At 36.3% G+C, this 15419-nt stretch overlaps 1 protein-coding gene across 1 annotated transcript in view; it reads right to left on the bottom strand.

Moving 5' to 3' along the window:
- Positions 1-4099: 4099 nt before the first annotated feature.
- The window catches only part of SPATA4 (spermatogenesis associated 4), a 35010-nt gene continuing 23690 nt past the window's right edge, over positions 4100-15419 (bottom strand). Inside the window, exons 5-6 of the mRNA XM_074228935.1 lie at positions 8603-8713; positions 4100-4275 (exon numbers count right to left, since the gene is read on the bottom strand). Coding sequence (XP_074085036.1) covers positions 4166-4275; positions 8603-8713 — 221 coding nt within the window. The 3' untranslated portion in view covers positions 4100-4165. The remainder of the gene's footprint in view (positions 4276-8602; positions 8714-15419) is intronic.

The following is a 15419-nucleotide window of genomic DNA, read 5'->3' as shown; positions in this document are numbered from 1 at the left end:
TTGAAGTATTGAGTCCTCATTTCTCATAAATTCAGCAATCTCCCTGAGTTCTATTCTTTGAAGGATTTGTTTTCCTCAGAGAGATTTCTTATCTATTTTTCCATCTGGCCAATTCTGCTTTTTAAAGAATTCTTCTCCTCAATAACTTTTTGAACTGTTTTATCCATTTGACCTAAGCTGGTTTTTAGCATATTATTTTCTTCAGTATTTTTTTGGATTTCCTTGACTAAGCTGCTGACTTCATTTTCATGTTTTTCCTGCATCTCTCTCATTTCTTTTCCCAGTTTTTCTTCTCTCTCATTTTATTTTCATAGTCTTTTTTTTAGCTCTGTCATAGCCTGAGCCCAATTTCTGTTTTTTCTTGGAGTCTTTAGATGCAGGAGCTTGTGCTTCCTCATCTTCAGACTGAATGTTTTGATCCTTATTGATCTCACAGGCAAAATAATTCTCAGTGGTGTTCCTCTTGTTTCTCTGCTTGCTTATTTTCCCAGCCTAAGCATGACACTCCCACAAGGATCTCAGTGTGTGAGCCTCTGTCCTCCCTCCTGGTCTGTGAATGACCATAAGTGCCCCCTTCTGTCACAGGGCTGAGGTTGGGGGGCTGCTGTTCTATTGGGGGGCCTAGACTGCAATCAGGATCTGAATGTGGTCAGAACCCCAGAGTCCTGTTCCAGGGGCTGAGGACAGAGCTTGGCAGCCTCTCTTCACTCCCCTCCCTAGGCTCTGCACTCATGCCCTGGGGGCTCCTGCTTACCAGCTTCTGCTTCCTGTTCCTGGATCTGGGCTGCTGCAGATCACACTGCTCGCTGTGTGCCCTGAGGGCTGGACTTCACGTGCTCACTCTGGCAGAGGTGCCCCTGCTCTTCCCCCAAGTTGTGCCCAGTGCTCCCCAAGGCAAAGGTCAGGAAACTCCCCCCCAGCGAGGCTCCTAGTGCCCTGGGGCTGCCTCCGGGAGGCTGAAGTTCTTTAGCTCTGGCAGGCCTCCCTTCCGACCCCGGGGAGCAGAGCCTTTCTGCTCTTTTCCAGGTTACCTTGAGTAGGAGAACTGCTTCACTGTGTCCCTCTGTGGGTTTTGTCTCTCGAAAATTTAGTTAGAGTCCTTAGTTTATAAATTTTATGAGAGAGTGCCTAAGAGAGGATCCTCTCTTGTCCCATCTTGGCTCTGCCCCCTCTGGAGAAAAATTAATGGGGATTTCTCAGCAGTACATGGCACCTATACTGAAACTGACCATTTACTAGGGCATAAAAACCTAATAATCAAATGCAGAAAGGCAGAAGTAATAAATACACACTTCTCAGACCAAGATGTAATAAAAATTGCATGTAATAAAGGGTCATGAAAAGTTACACTAAAAACTAATTGAAAACTAAATAAGTTTATCTAAAATAATGGGTGGATCAAACAGCAAATAATAGAAATAATAATTATATCCAAAAAAATGATATTAATGAGAATCATACCAAAATTCATGGGATGCAGCCAAGGCAGTTTTGAGGAGAAACTTTATATCTCTAAATGCCTTTAAGAATAAAACAGAAAAAGAGGAGATCAATGAATTGGGTATGTAACTAAAAAGCTAGAGAAAGACCACATTAAATATCCTCAATTAAGTACCAAATTAGAAATTCTGAAAATCAGGAAGAGATTAATAAAATGGAAAGCAAGAAAATCATTGACCTAATAAATAAAACTTAGTTGGTTTTTATGAGAAACCAATTAAATAGATAAACCTTTAGTTAATCTGATTTAAAAAAAAAGAAAGACGAAAAACAAATTACCAGTATCAAAAATAAAAAGGGTAAATTAAACTCACCACCAAAGAGGAGGGAATTTAAGAGATAATTCAGTTATTTTGCCTAACTGTGTGCTAATAAATTTGATATCCTAAATGAAATGGATGAATATTTACAAAAAACACAAACTTCCCAGATTAACAGAAGAGGAAATAAAATATTTTAGCTGATTTCAGAAAAAGAAATTGAAGAAACCATCAATAAATTCCCAGGGGTGGCTAGGTGGCACAGTAGATAGAGCACCGGCCCTGGAGTCAGGAGTACCTGAGTTCAAATGCGGCCTCAGACACTTAAAAAAAATTACCTAGCTGTGTGGCCTTGGGCAAGCCACTTAGCCCCATTGCCTTGCAAAAATCTAAAAAAATAAAAATAAAAAAAATAAATTCCCCTAAGAAAAATCTCCAGGTTCAGATAGATTTACAAACAATTAAAGAACATTTAATTCCAATTCTACATAAGCTATTTTTTAAAAAATAGAAGAAATTATGTCAAATTCCTTTTATGACACCAATATAGTGCCAGCATCTAAACCAGGAAGAACCAAAACAGACAAAGAAAATTATAGAGCAATCTCCCTAATGAACACTGATGCAAAAATCTTATATAAAACTTTAGCAAAGAGATTACACCAGATTATTACTAGGGTAGTACACCATGATCAGGTAGGATTTACACCAAGTAGGCAGGGATAGTTCAATATCAGAATAATACTCAACGTAATTGAACAAATCAATAACAAAAAGCAACAGAAATGAGATGATGCAGATAAATCATGAGAACCAAGTCAGCAGCTTGGTGAAAGAAATACAAAAAAAAAAAAAAAACAACTGAAGAAAATAAAATAAAATAAAAATAAAAGTTTAGGCCAAATGGAAAAAGCTGCCAGAAACCAACAATTCAACTACCTTGGCTCTATAGTCAGGATTACACAGGATCTGACAGCATCTACATTAAGAACTCATAGGAATTGGAATACGATATTCTGGAAGGCAAAAAATCTTGGTTTACAACTAAGAATCAACTACCCAGAAAAACTGAACATCCTTTTTCAAGGGAAAATATGGACTTTCAATGACACAGGGGACTTTCAAACTTTCCTATTGAAACAACCAGAGCTGAACAGAAAATTTAGTCTCCAGGGACTCAGGTGAACCATAGAGGGGTGAACAAGAAGAACTAGTTATGAGGAACTTAATGATGTTGAACTGTCTATATTCCTGCATGGGAAGAAGATACTGGTAACTCATATGAACTTTCTCATTCATAAGAGCAGTTAGAAGGAGCTTATATAGACAAAGCACAGAAAGGAGCTGAATATAATGATATAATATAGTAGTAGTAATAATAATATGGAGTCAATGGGTGATAAAGGAAAGTCCTGGGAGGAAGGGAAAGGAGAGGAAGAAGGGGCTAAGGTATTTCACACAAGAGTCAAGATAAAACTTTCACAATGGAGAAGAATGGGGGGAAGGTGAGGGGTAATGAGTGAGCCTTCATTCTCATCAGAAATGACTCAAAGAGCCATTGTGCATGTTATAAATACACTTAATAGGATATAGAAATATATCTTACCCTAGGGAAAAATGAGAGAAAGGGATGGGATAAAGGGGGTATGGGGAGGGAGGGAAGGGGGGAGTAGGTGACAGAAGAGAGAGTACTCAGATCATGGGAGAGGGTACTTAGATACAACTCACTTCTGAGCAGGGACAGGGTGAAAGGAGAGAGAGAATAAAATAAATGAGAGTGGGGAGGAATTGAGTGGAGGGAAATACAGCTAGTAATAGTGACTTTAGGAAAAATATTGAAGCAACTTCTCTAGTGGTCTTATGATAAAGAAGGCAACTCATCCCAGAGACAGAGCAATTGGCATCTGAACACAGACTGAATTATACTTCTCTTTCTCACTATTCTTGATGTTTCTTATCTTTTTTGGGGGGGCATTATGTTCACTGTCACAAGATTATTGTAATAATATAAAATAAACAACCCCCCCAAACAAAGATTAAACACTTCCTAACATTGTGAGTAATCTAAGTCCAAAATAATAAACTGTCCTAAGGTAGTAAGTTTTCCAACAATGGATGGCTAGTAGTAGATGATATTGTAGAAAGGATTCCCAATTCAGAGTTCCTTTCTACTTCAGACTCAAGTATTCTAATGATAACATTTAATAAGGTGAATAATATTTCACTCTCAATTATTCATGACAATGGAAGACAGGGATGGGGGAACTCAAATACCCACTAATCTAAATAAATTTCATTTCAGTTGATTAAAAAAAAGAGAGAAATATGGCTTTTAGCCTGCAACCATCATTTATTGTACACATTGCTTCAACACATCCATCTAGTTGATTGGATTTTCTTCTAATTCAAGGTTTCTTTTCCAGATTTTTGAGAAGATCAATATTGATTCCAAATGGCTCTTTCTCTACTTGTTTCACGTGAATTTCTCTAACCTGGGTCTCATTGCTATCACTCTCTGTAAAATTTAAAAAACAAACGTACGTCAAAAGTCAAATATCTGCCACAAAATCTTTATTAATATTTAATGAATGACTAAATATAAATGAATCATTCAATTTTCTTTTGTACTTCAATGATTGCAAAGTGATTACCTCACAATAATCCTGTGGGATTAGGTAGTATATTATCACCCCCATTTCATCTGAAGAAAGGCTCAGAATTTTGATATGACTTTGACCAGGATTACCCAGGTTTCCTGACAGCAAATGTATTTTTTAAAAAATGTTTATACCAAAAACTAGTTGCAGATTTGATTTGTCAAAACATTTTATGACTACCCAATTCTGGTGAATTATATGAACATAAATGATATTGCCAAAACCCCCTAAAAGCACTGCTTTAAAAATGCAAAAAATAACTGGGGCACAAAAATGAAGACCTTAGAGTCACAGATAATATTTTCATCATTTTTATCAAAGTTAAAGGATTCAGAAGAGAGAAACAGACTTTTGGGAATAACTGGTTATAAAAAATGTCTGGGAGAGGTGGATTCAGGCTGGAGAGATAAGAAGCAATAAATGCCTGTGAGAGCTTCTTTACAAACTCTAACTGATCTAGACAATGTACCAGACTTAATTCTGATGAAAAAAATCCAGGAAAAAAAAAGTCACAATTAGTCTTTTGTTTCACTAAGCTCAACACAAGATAACAAAGTAGTTTGTGGACAGTGGGAACACACTATGAGTGGAGGACTGGCATCCAAGGAGAGGCTAGACACCAGGGCAAGAGGGGGTACCAGGCTCATGCCAATATCTAGGGCACTACAACAGGGACAGGCACCAACTGGCAACTTTGTTGTGCACTGTGCAGTGTCAGATTGCATATACAAGGAATAAGAAGAGGATCAGTGCCCTGCAGTGGCATTCTCAGCTAGGAAGTCCTTGGACAGTCCTGAGAAGGTGAGAAGTTCAGAAGCTAGCAGCAGCAACAAGCATTGGGCTCTCAGATCTCCCCTGCAAAGCAGGATTTCACTTCCAATGTCCAGCTCAATATGCAGAGGGATGACTGGGGTAGGAATATCAAACCAAAAGGGAACTGACATTCCTGCTTCTCTGAGCTGTCTGGAAAGGGTCGGGTCTAGCAGCATTCTACTTTTGCTCTAATCCAAACCCAGGTGAGGAACTTGTCAAATTCAGATCTGGAAGGGCAGCAGATTCTCTCCTGGATTAGACTATTCTGGGAATACTGAAAGCTTGTAGGTCCCCCCACCTGATCCTAACCTCCTAGAATAACACACTTTAAGAAAGATCAGTTCAGGTCTTTCTTCCTGAAGTACTGCCAATCCCAGCCCTAGCATGCAATATGAAGTTGGGAAGCAAGCTAAAAGAATGGACCAAAAAAGACTCCCCACTATAATGAGATGTTAGGGTGTCAAGGATCCTTAAAAATATAAATCCAGAGAATGACTCCAGAACATCTACAAGCCTTATCTCAGAGTAAAACAGAGCATGGGCACAAATTCAACTAGAATTCTTGGGAAAGATGAAGCAAAAGTTTTGGAGTTTTTAATGTGTTAATTTTTTTAATAGAATGAGAATGTTTGAAAGAAAAAAGGGGGAATTAACAGTTTGGCACAAAAAATACAAAACTTTGCCCAAGCAACAAACCCCCTAAAAATTCAAAAGATTCCATAAAACCAATGACTCTGTGAGGTAACAAACACTGTTAAAATAAAGGCACAAGTGGGGCAGCTAGGTGGCTAAGTGGATAGAGCACCAACCCTGAAGGCAGGAGGACCTGAATTCAAATTTGACCTCAGATACTTAATGATTACATAGCTGTGTGACCTTGGGCAAGTCACTTAACCCCATTGCCTTGCAAAAACCAAAACCAAAACCAAAAACTAAAACAAAAACAAAAAACAAAGTCAAAAGACTGAAAGAAAGTATAAGAAAAGATAAAGTATCTCACAGCAAAAACAACTAACTTGGAAAACAGATTAAGAAGAAAAAAAATTAAAAACCACTGGACTATTTGAGTGTTATTATTAAAAGAAAAAAAAAAAGATGACAACATTGAGGACATCTGGGTAGCCCAAAGGATAGAGTGCCAAGGCCTATATTCAGGAAGATCTGAGTTCAAATCTAGCCTCAGACATTTAGTAGCTGTGTGACCCTGGGCAAATCACTTCACTCTGTTTGCCTCAGTTTCTTCACCTGTAAAATGAACTGGAGAAGGAAATGGCAAATCCCAATGAGGTCAGAAAGGCTGAACCCTTAAATATTAAGACTGGAAAAAACTGGATATCACTCACATGCCAAATCCTAGGCTGAATCTAAAAATTAGTCATCTCTTATTTTGAGGCACCTGCTTCCTACTTAGAAAAGGCTCAGTTATTTTTTAGGTATTTCTTCAAAAAGCCATAGTCCCACAACTGTATACATCTTAAGGCTTAGCAAATATGGATGGTTTAATTTGGGAATCTAATAAAAAAAAAAAACTATAATGTACCTGTAGGCTCAGACAGCTTAGACCCCAGATCAGTTCATGATTCAACCTGATTTTAAGGTGGTCTATGGCAAATGAAAAATATGTACTATAATGCTTTATTAATTTCCCTAATCTCCCTGAATTAGGTGAGCAATCAAAAGCACTTTAAAAAATCAGGAATAACACAATAAAAAAAATTTAAAGTGGAATCAAATGTAAAGGCTTTACTTTACAATGTATTCTGGATTACTTGTTAAATTTTTACAGGTTTTACTCCCTTAGTTGCAGGTTTGGTAAATCTGCTGTTTTTTTTCCTTTTTTATGTGTCAAGTAGAACTAAATAATCTCAGGTACCAAAGGAGGGCAGAAATTCCTGAAACATAATGATATCAAAGCTCCAAAGTTACCACTGAGCTGAAATGAGTTACTGGGGGAGTTCACTTTATTCATTTATCCCAAATAGAAGAAATTTAGTTTTGTCAACCAGAATCAAACAAATTGAGATTTAAAAAGCATTTCTGATGACCTACAACATGTGAAATGATCTCCCTCTGCCATGACCAATGTCACCCCCCCACTACAACCACTTTCACAGGCTTCTCTCAATTGACTTAAAGAAGACATATCTCTGACAGAGGATTGAAAGATAAGAAGACATTAATAGTATTTCTGCTCTGAACAACTCTGACTTTACCTTCCCAGTACATCTTAATGCTGACCACATATTCCTAGTCTATTATTTCATAGGGCTTTGGGGCAAGAGAAAACTAAAGAAGGGGGAGAGGAAAATCAGGCAGGTGACATGAATGAAGTAAACAAAGAAGGTGGAAAAAAGGAACTTCCAGGAACAGTTAATACTCAGAAAGAGACAAGCAGGATTAAGCTGCCTTGTTACAAAGAAGGCTATTATTCCACAGTCTAAAACATTGGTTTGAAGGAATCATATTCATGATTGTCTCAAAAAATACACGTTCTCTGGAAAGCTCTTTCCTACTCCTACCTACAAAAAAAAGGAAAAGAAAAGAAATAAAAGGTTTATAGTTTCTACCTCTCCTTTTTTCCTCCTTCAGTTCCAGGCATCTACCAAAGGAAAGAGAAAAGGGGCAGTTCCCACACTTCTTTCAACTTATCCCACTACTCCCCCTGAACCCCCTACAGATTGTTCCAGGCTGAGACACTGTTCTCTTCACCATCCTCAGTTCTTTTCTCCTTATTTTGGCACCAACTCAAGCCATACAATATTACTAGAGCCCTGTCTCAGTCCTTCATGCAGGCCATTCCATTTATTCAGTAACCCTTGCCCCAGTTCACAAGAGTCAGCACCCATGACTTGGAATTTGGATAATTCCTACTTCTAGTGGTAAGCTAAGGGGAATTTCATGGGGATCCAGGAAACTGTGTGGTTAAAAAAATAAGTCCAGAAGATAAGTCAATTAGTAATATATTAATAGGACATTTATTTAGGTCAGAGGTGTCAAATATACTTGTAAACCAAAATTCTTGAGTGTTGTCAGAAACAAATTAAAATGCAACTGGAAAATATTTAACAAAATAAAAATACAACATAGATAATGTTAATATGTCGTTTTTAAAGTCAATATGTGACCCACAGGGATCCTAATTTACCTTTCTTCTTGACACACTTGACTTAGATTATATCTTAGTATATGATGCATATATCAGACATTTCAATCCTACTTTTTAAATATTATTGACGGATTAATAACCAAATTTTTGAGGAAAAAATCTAGACCTATATAGTATTATGGTAATATATTTTTAAAAATAAATTGAATGATCCAAAGGTAAAATAAAAAGTTATATTTTATCAAAAAAATAAAATTAAAGTCTACCTCGTATAGGGACACATTTGTCCTTGGACAAGATACATTTTGCAAGGTCACTGATCCTTTCGGCACCATGATAAACAAGTTCTCCCACTGTTGGTTTAACATTATACCACTCTATATAAATGACAAAAAATAAAATTTTTTAAGTATGTAAGATAAGCATCCATGACCCTGCAAGAAATGAGTTTAGACTTGTCATTTTTATCTTATCATTACTACCAGATATATAAATATTAGTTAAGGATTTCATTTCATCCCACTACCACCAAATGTCCTATTATCTACCTTCAATCCAGATGTGATAAAGACATTATATGCCTAATTGTGCTAGCTATTAGGAATAGCCTAGTATTTTCCATAACTCTTACTTCAGATCACAAAAATAAATGTCATATTAAAACAAGATAGCAAATAAAAAGGAAAACAATTTATATCTTATTCTATAGGCCACACTTGAAACTGTTAAGAATACATTTTCTATGTTCCCATTAAAATCTAGCTCTGGGGATTCAATGATGAAATTGAAACAGTCCCTGTCCTCAAGGAGCTTGCCTTGTCTAATGGAGACATTCACATTCTGAATAACTATTTTCATGGCAATACAACCAAACTACTTAAGACAATAAGTCCTTATCAGTAATCCTCCTTCCATTTTTTTTGTGTGCCTAGAGAGTTACTTATTCATTCATACATCCCCTCCACAAACCAATCTACACTGTCCAAACTTAGCTCATACAACTACATAAAATATTTTGTGTTCTAATCAAACTACACAAATCTCCCCCTTCTAATTTTTCTCTTTTATCTTCATACCTATGCTCATACCAACTGCAATGGAATGTAATTTCCTCTCCCATTTGTTGATGTTCTTCCCTTTTTTCCTCTCTAATTCAAAATATCGGCCTATGTAACTGCTTCCTTTTCCTCTCCCCACACACATACATACATCCGATAAAAATCATTTCTCTCCAGTCTCAAATTTCTCCTAGTTCATTACTTAATTCTTTCTTTAGAACATTTCTCATTCCTCTTTCAAGCCTCATAGTAATTATTTGTATGGTTGCCTTTCTCCCATTAGATTATAAATTTCTCAAGAACAGAACTATGTTGTACACTTGTTCCACATCTCAGGGATTAAAGGTGCAGTGCACCCATGTTCTAGAAAATCCACTTAAAAAATTTTGGCCCTCCCTTGATGCTAGAGAAGAAGTCTTGATTTTTTTTTCTTTTATGGGGTGTTTATAGAAACTTATTGTAAAACTTGGATAGATATTATACAATACTATACATACATTTTATGCATTTCTGAATTTCTAAACTTTTTCTGTTCCGAATGCTGGCATTCCTATATTATCTGCAGCTTCCACAAAATAACTCCAAAATACCCATTATATTCTTATACTCACCTGTGTTATATCGAAACCATGATGGGGAAAGTCAAGATGTAGAAGGAATAACTAGTTCTCTTTCTCAGTACTTAACACTTTATTTTCTACACAATAGACACTTTAGTGTTTGTTGAACTGAAAAAAAAAATTATCTACCAGGTACAGGACACTATGACAGGATTGGAGAAGATACAAAATAAAAAAGACAAAAGTCCCTACCCTAAAGGAGCTTTTATTGCCCCCCAAATTAAAAACTAGAATCAATTTAAAGTCACAGAATTTTAGAATTGGAAAAGCTCTTATATTTTAAAGATAAGGATTCTGAACCTACAACAAAGCTATTTGCCCAAGATTACACTGGTTGATGAGTAGAAAATCTAGAATTCAAACAGATATCTGCTCAATTAAGAGAGAACTTTTTCACAACTAACTTTGTTCAATAAATGTAAAAGAGTGTTACAGAGAGACTGTATTTCTTGTCATTTTAGACCTTTAAGTATGTGCTGGGCAGCTGCTTGTTGAGACATTTTGTAAAAAGGTTTATTTCATTAAGTGAGAAGAACTAGGTGATGACCTCTAAACAGAGTCTTTTCCAACTCTCAGATTTTTTGGTTTTGAGTTTTAGTTCACAAAGGGTAGAGTGAACCAAGACACCACTAGAGGGTAGCATGGAGCTACTGCCTTGCTAAGATTTTAGCTGATTTTTAGCTTTATAACTCTTGACTTTATTATTACACAACCACTAGCTCATGATGACACTGTTCTAATACACCAGTTGGTGATCAAATATTGACAGGAATGTGCTGTGTGAGGTACAGAGAGAATGCCCCTTTGACTTGATTAGAGAGTATATATAGGAGAAGGAATAATGTCTAATGAGATTGGTAGAACAGGTTGAAGGCAGGTAAGACAGATGCAGGGAGGAGGAATTTATAGTTCATTCTAGAAGCAACAGGAAAGTCACATGGTCATATCTGTGCTTCAGAAAAATTACTTTGGGAGCAGGTAGTAGAATGGACTAGAATAGTGAGACACTTGAGGTAGGAAGAGACTGACTGCTGCAATAATGTAAATGAGAGCTCATAAGACCCAGAATTAGGATGATAATTCTATGAGTAGAAAGAAGGGATTGGATTAGACAGAAGTTGTGAAGGTAGATATGAATAGAAAGATATGGAAACTGATGGAATATATGGGGTGAGAAAGAATGAGGGATACTGGATAATTTCAAGATTAGAAAACAGGATATTTATGCCTTTGATAGAGACAGAGAGAGGTTTGGAAGAGGGGAGGGTTAGGGTGGGCAGGGGTTTGAGAAAGAGAATGAGTTTAGTTTGGAGATATTTAGTTTAAGATTCAGTATGAAATTTCTGACAGATAATTGACAATTAGACTTTAGCTCAGAGGGAAGATTTGAGCAGAATAAATGAGTGTCAATCTGCATGAAGATACTAGTTAAATTAATGGGAGTTGATTATAGACTGTGTAGAGGGAAAAAATGAGAGAATATCCATAGTTGGGGGGAATGATATGGATGTTATGTTATAATATCTCAAGGCTTCAATATAGCATAGTGGATAGAAAACTGACCTCTAAGCCATGAAGACCAGAGAATGAGTCCTGGCTCTAATACACTCTGACCCTGTTACTCAGGGCAAGTCACTTAACTGACTAATCCCCTAAGCACCTCTCATTTTCTCTTTACTTCTGACTCACAGCATTTCTATCTTCCTTCAAGGCTCAAATGTTTCTTCCTATCTTTCCTGCTTTTTCCATGTGTGAGAGTTTTCTGCCTCTTAAAAAATTGTCTTTAAACTGTTTTGCATACACTTAGTATTTGAAAGGCTGCATAGAAGAGTGAATAGAGAGATGGCTTTGAGCCAAGACACCCAGGGTCCAAGTCTCTACCCTGGCTCTGTGAACCTGAATAAAATGTATTCAATCTTTCAGCACCCCAGACATTTCTCCAACACCCAAAGCTATATCTGTTTTGTGCTGGCAAAAAAGATTCCTTAACAGGAATTTCTTACACAAATGATATCTCAGGTTTGGACTAAAATGAAAAAAAAATCTTAGTATTTACTTATGTAAGTACACATTGTGTATATCCCTAATAAAAAATTTAACTTCTTGTGGGAAGGAACTGGTTTTTAAAAAAAAATTATTGTATCCTTGGTACCTGACTCTATGCTTTGAACATTTTTTTTATTTAAAAAAAATTTTTTTGGATCAGATATTTTCATTGGCATAGGGAACTCTTTGTTCCCTTAGGGACCTGACACAGAGTAGGAAGTCAACAAATGTTTAAGTTGGATTGAAAAGTATAGAAGAGAGATTATTTAGTCATGGAAAGAGGTAGTGTGAGGTGTGTCTAGAAATGGAAATAGAGAACAATAAGTCTGCCTTTGTGCTATAAGCTTTTTCAATAACAACCTCTCTCTCCCTAATTTTCAATCATTCCCTGTTCACTGGGTCCTTCCCTTCTTTTAAACATTTCCAAATTTCCCCAACTTTTAAAAACTTTCATTTGGATTACAGTCAAAATGCCTGAATGGTAGAAACACTGCTCTACTCCTACATTATTTCTCCAGCAAAACCCTAAAGTTTTCACTAGATCAAATATTGACAAAGCAATTCCACAAGAAATCAAAGTAATCAACTTCTTTAACACCAGAATTAAACAAAAACTCAGTCAGAAGCCCAAATACAGTAGAAAATACCAAATATACAAATATAACAGAAAAGGGACTGCCATCAAAGCCAGCACTGGATAGGTAAACATGCAAGCAAAGACAGATTAGGGACAAGTATAGCCTGCACAGTGTCCAAATGTAGCCACAGAGGAGGGATCAGTCAAGAAAGCCCCAGTGTATAGACCTCGGAAGTACTGGAGAGCTTCATAGGGTCTGTCAAAACCAATGTGCAGCATAATAATGGTCAGGTTAGGACATTCCAGACCAGGGGGGTCTGAGATAAAGCATATTATCATGAAATGCAAGATAGGACCCTGAATGACCCAGTGCTCTGACTTCAAGAGCCTGGGAGATAGAAATTAAAAAAAAAAAAGATAGGAATAAGCCAAACAGTCATACTATCCCAAAATGCAGCAGGAGATAGGACTTAGTCCTGGCAAAATGATAAAATTCAGAAACTAAAGCTAGATGATGAGTAAATTGTTTAGAAAATAACTACTAAAAAAGTTACTACAAATTAAAGAATTGCATTCCCTCTTCCCTAAATAGAATATGATTCCATAACAATTATAAGAACAAACTGAAAAGAAAAATTGGACTTTCAACAAGGACTAGATAAAAGCAAAAGCTAAAAAAAAGTAAATGATTTTAAAGAAAGAACTGTTTGAAGAATATACAATTTAAAAAAAGAAACTGTTAAGTCTAACTAATGGAAATCCTGAAAACTAGAAGGGGTGGCTAAAGTGGCGCAGTGGATAGAGCACCAGCCCTGGAGTCAGGAGTTCAAATCTGGCCTCAGACACTTAATAATTACCTAGCTGTGTGACCTTGGGCAAGCCACTTAACCCTATTGCCTTGTGAAAACTAAAAACAAAGGGGCGGCTAGGTGGCGTAGTGGATAAAGCACTGGCCCTGGAGTCAGGAGTACCTGGGTTCAAATCTGGCCTCAGACACTTGATAATTACCTAGTTGTGTGGCCTTGGGCAAGCCACTTAATCTCGTTTGCCTTGCAAAAACTTAAAAAAAAACCCTAAAAAACCAATGACTTCAGAGCTAAGAGGAAAATGTAAATAATAATAAATAATTAAAAAAAGAAAGCATAAGAGACCTACTATCAAAAAACAAGATCAAAGGGAGATTATTTACAAATTAGTAGAGACTAAACTAACCAGATTTATTAGAATCAGACGGCAAAGTGAGTATTTATCAAAAAAAAAAAAACCCTTAAAAGAAGCCCAGAAAGAAAAAAACATTCTAAGAATGTCACAGAGAAAATCCAGGTTTAAAAAAAAAAACATTTAAAAAAACCCCAAACTTTTGAAAGAATCCAGAAAGGAGCAGTTAAAGTATCAAGGGACCAGTCAGGACCAGTCAGTTAATTAGCATTTTTTTTAAAGCATCTACTATGTAAGAGGCACTGGGCATATGAAGAAAGACAAAAAACCCAGTCCTTCCTCTCAAGGAGCTCCCAATCTAATGAGGGAGACATTTAAATAATTATGTACAAATAAAATATAATCAGGATAAATAGAAGATAGTATAAAAGAAAAGACCCACCAAAAAAGTAAAGTAAAAAACGGTATTCTTCCATTTACATTCAGATTCTATCGGGTCTTTCCCTGGAGCTGGATAGCATTTTTCATCATAAAGCCTTCAGAATTGTCTTGGATCTTTGTATTGCTGAAAATAGCTAATTGCTATATCATTGCTACTATGAGCAATGTTCTCTGGGTTCTTCTCACTGCTCTTTGTATCAGTTCATGTAGTAAGTCTTCTCAGGTTTTTTGAAAACATACTACTCAACTTTTCTTATAGAATAACAGTATTTCTTTACAATCATATGCCACAACTTGTTGAGCCATTCTCCAGTAGATGGTCATCCCCTCAATTTCCTATTCTCTGCCACCACAAAAAAAGCAGATATAAATATTTTTATATATACAAGCCTTTTTCCTTTTTTAAAAAATCTTTTTGGGATATAGACATAGTAATAGTATTACTGGGTCAAAGAGTATACACTGTTTTATAGCCCTTTGGGCATGATTCCAAATTGCTTTCCAGAATGGTTGGATCAATTTACAATTCCTCCAACAGTACATTAGGGTCCCAATTCCCTCCAACATTTGTCATTTTCCTCTTCTGTCATATTAGCTATTCTGATAGGTGTGAGCTGGTACCTCAGAACTGCTTAAACTTGCATTTCTCTAAACAAGACTGATTTAGAACATTTTTACACAAATAGCTTTTGATTTCATCTGAAAACTAACTTTTCTTGTGTTTGGGAGAAATATAATAAGTTTAGTTTAAGGCATGATGAATTTAACATTCTACTAGATAGTTCTAGTTGCCTAAAGTTCTAGATGTCTAAAAGGCATTTGGAGATCTGAATTTGGAGGTTGGGAAAGGAGTTAAGGCTAGTCAAGATTTGAGAGATAATTGAAACTGGGAGCTGATGATATCAGAAAGTAAAATACTTCATGGAAAGAAGAGGATTCAAGACAGTCTTTGAGAACCTGCAAATAGGTGAAGCAATAGGTGAAGAACCAGCAAAGAGCAAAGTGTTCAGACAGGTAGAAAAAAACCAGAAAAGAGTAGTCTCATGAAAATGTAGAGAGAAAAGATATCTAGAGAAAAAAAGATAGTGCCAAAGTTTGCAAAGAGGTCAAAGAAGGATGAGGACTGGGAAAGTTATTATTTTTGGCAATTTAAAGATCATTAGTAATTTTGGAGAGAAGAGCT

Source organism: Macrotis lagotis, chromosome 3 (genome assembly GCF_037893015.1).
Source record: "Macrotis lagotis isolate mMagLag1 chromosome 3, bilby.v1.9.chrom.fasta, whole genome shotgun sequence".
NCBI classification, from domain to species: domain Eukaryota; kingdom Metazoa; phylum Chordata; class Mammalia; order Peramelemorphia; family Peramelidae; genus Macrotis; species Macrotis lagotis.
The sequence above is the reverse complement of the archived record's forward strand: the minus strand, read 5'-3'. Positions and strand labels throughout refer to the sequence as shown.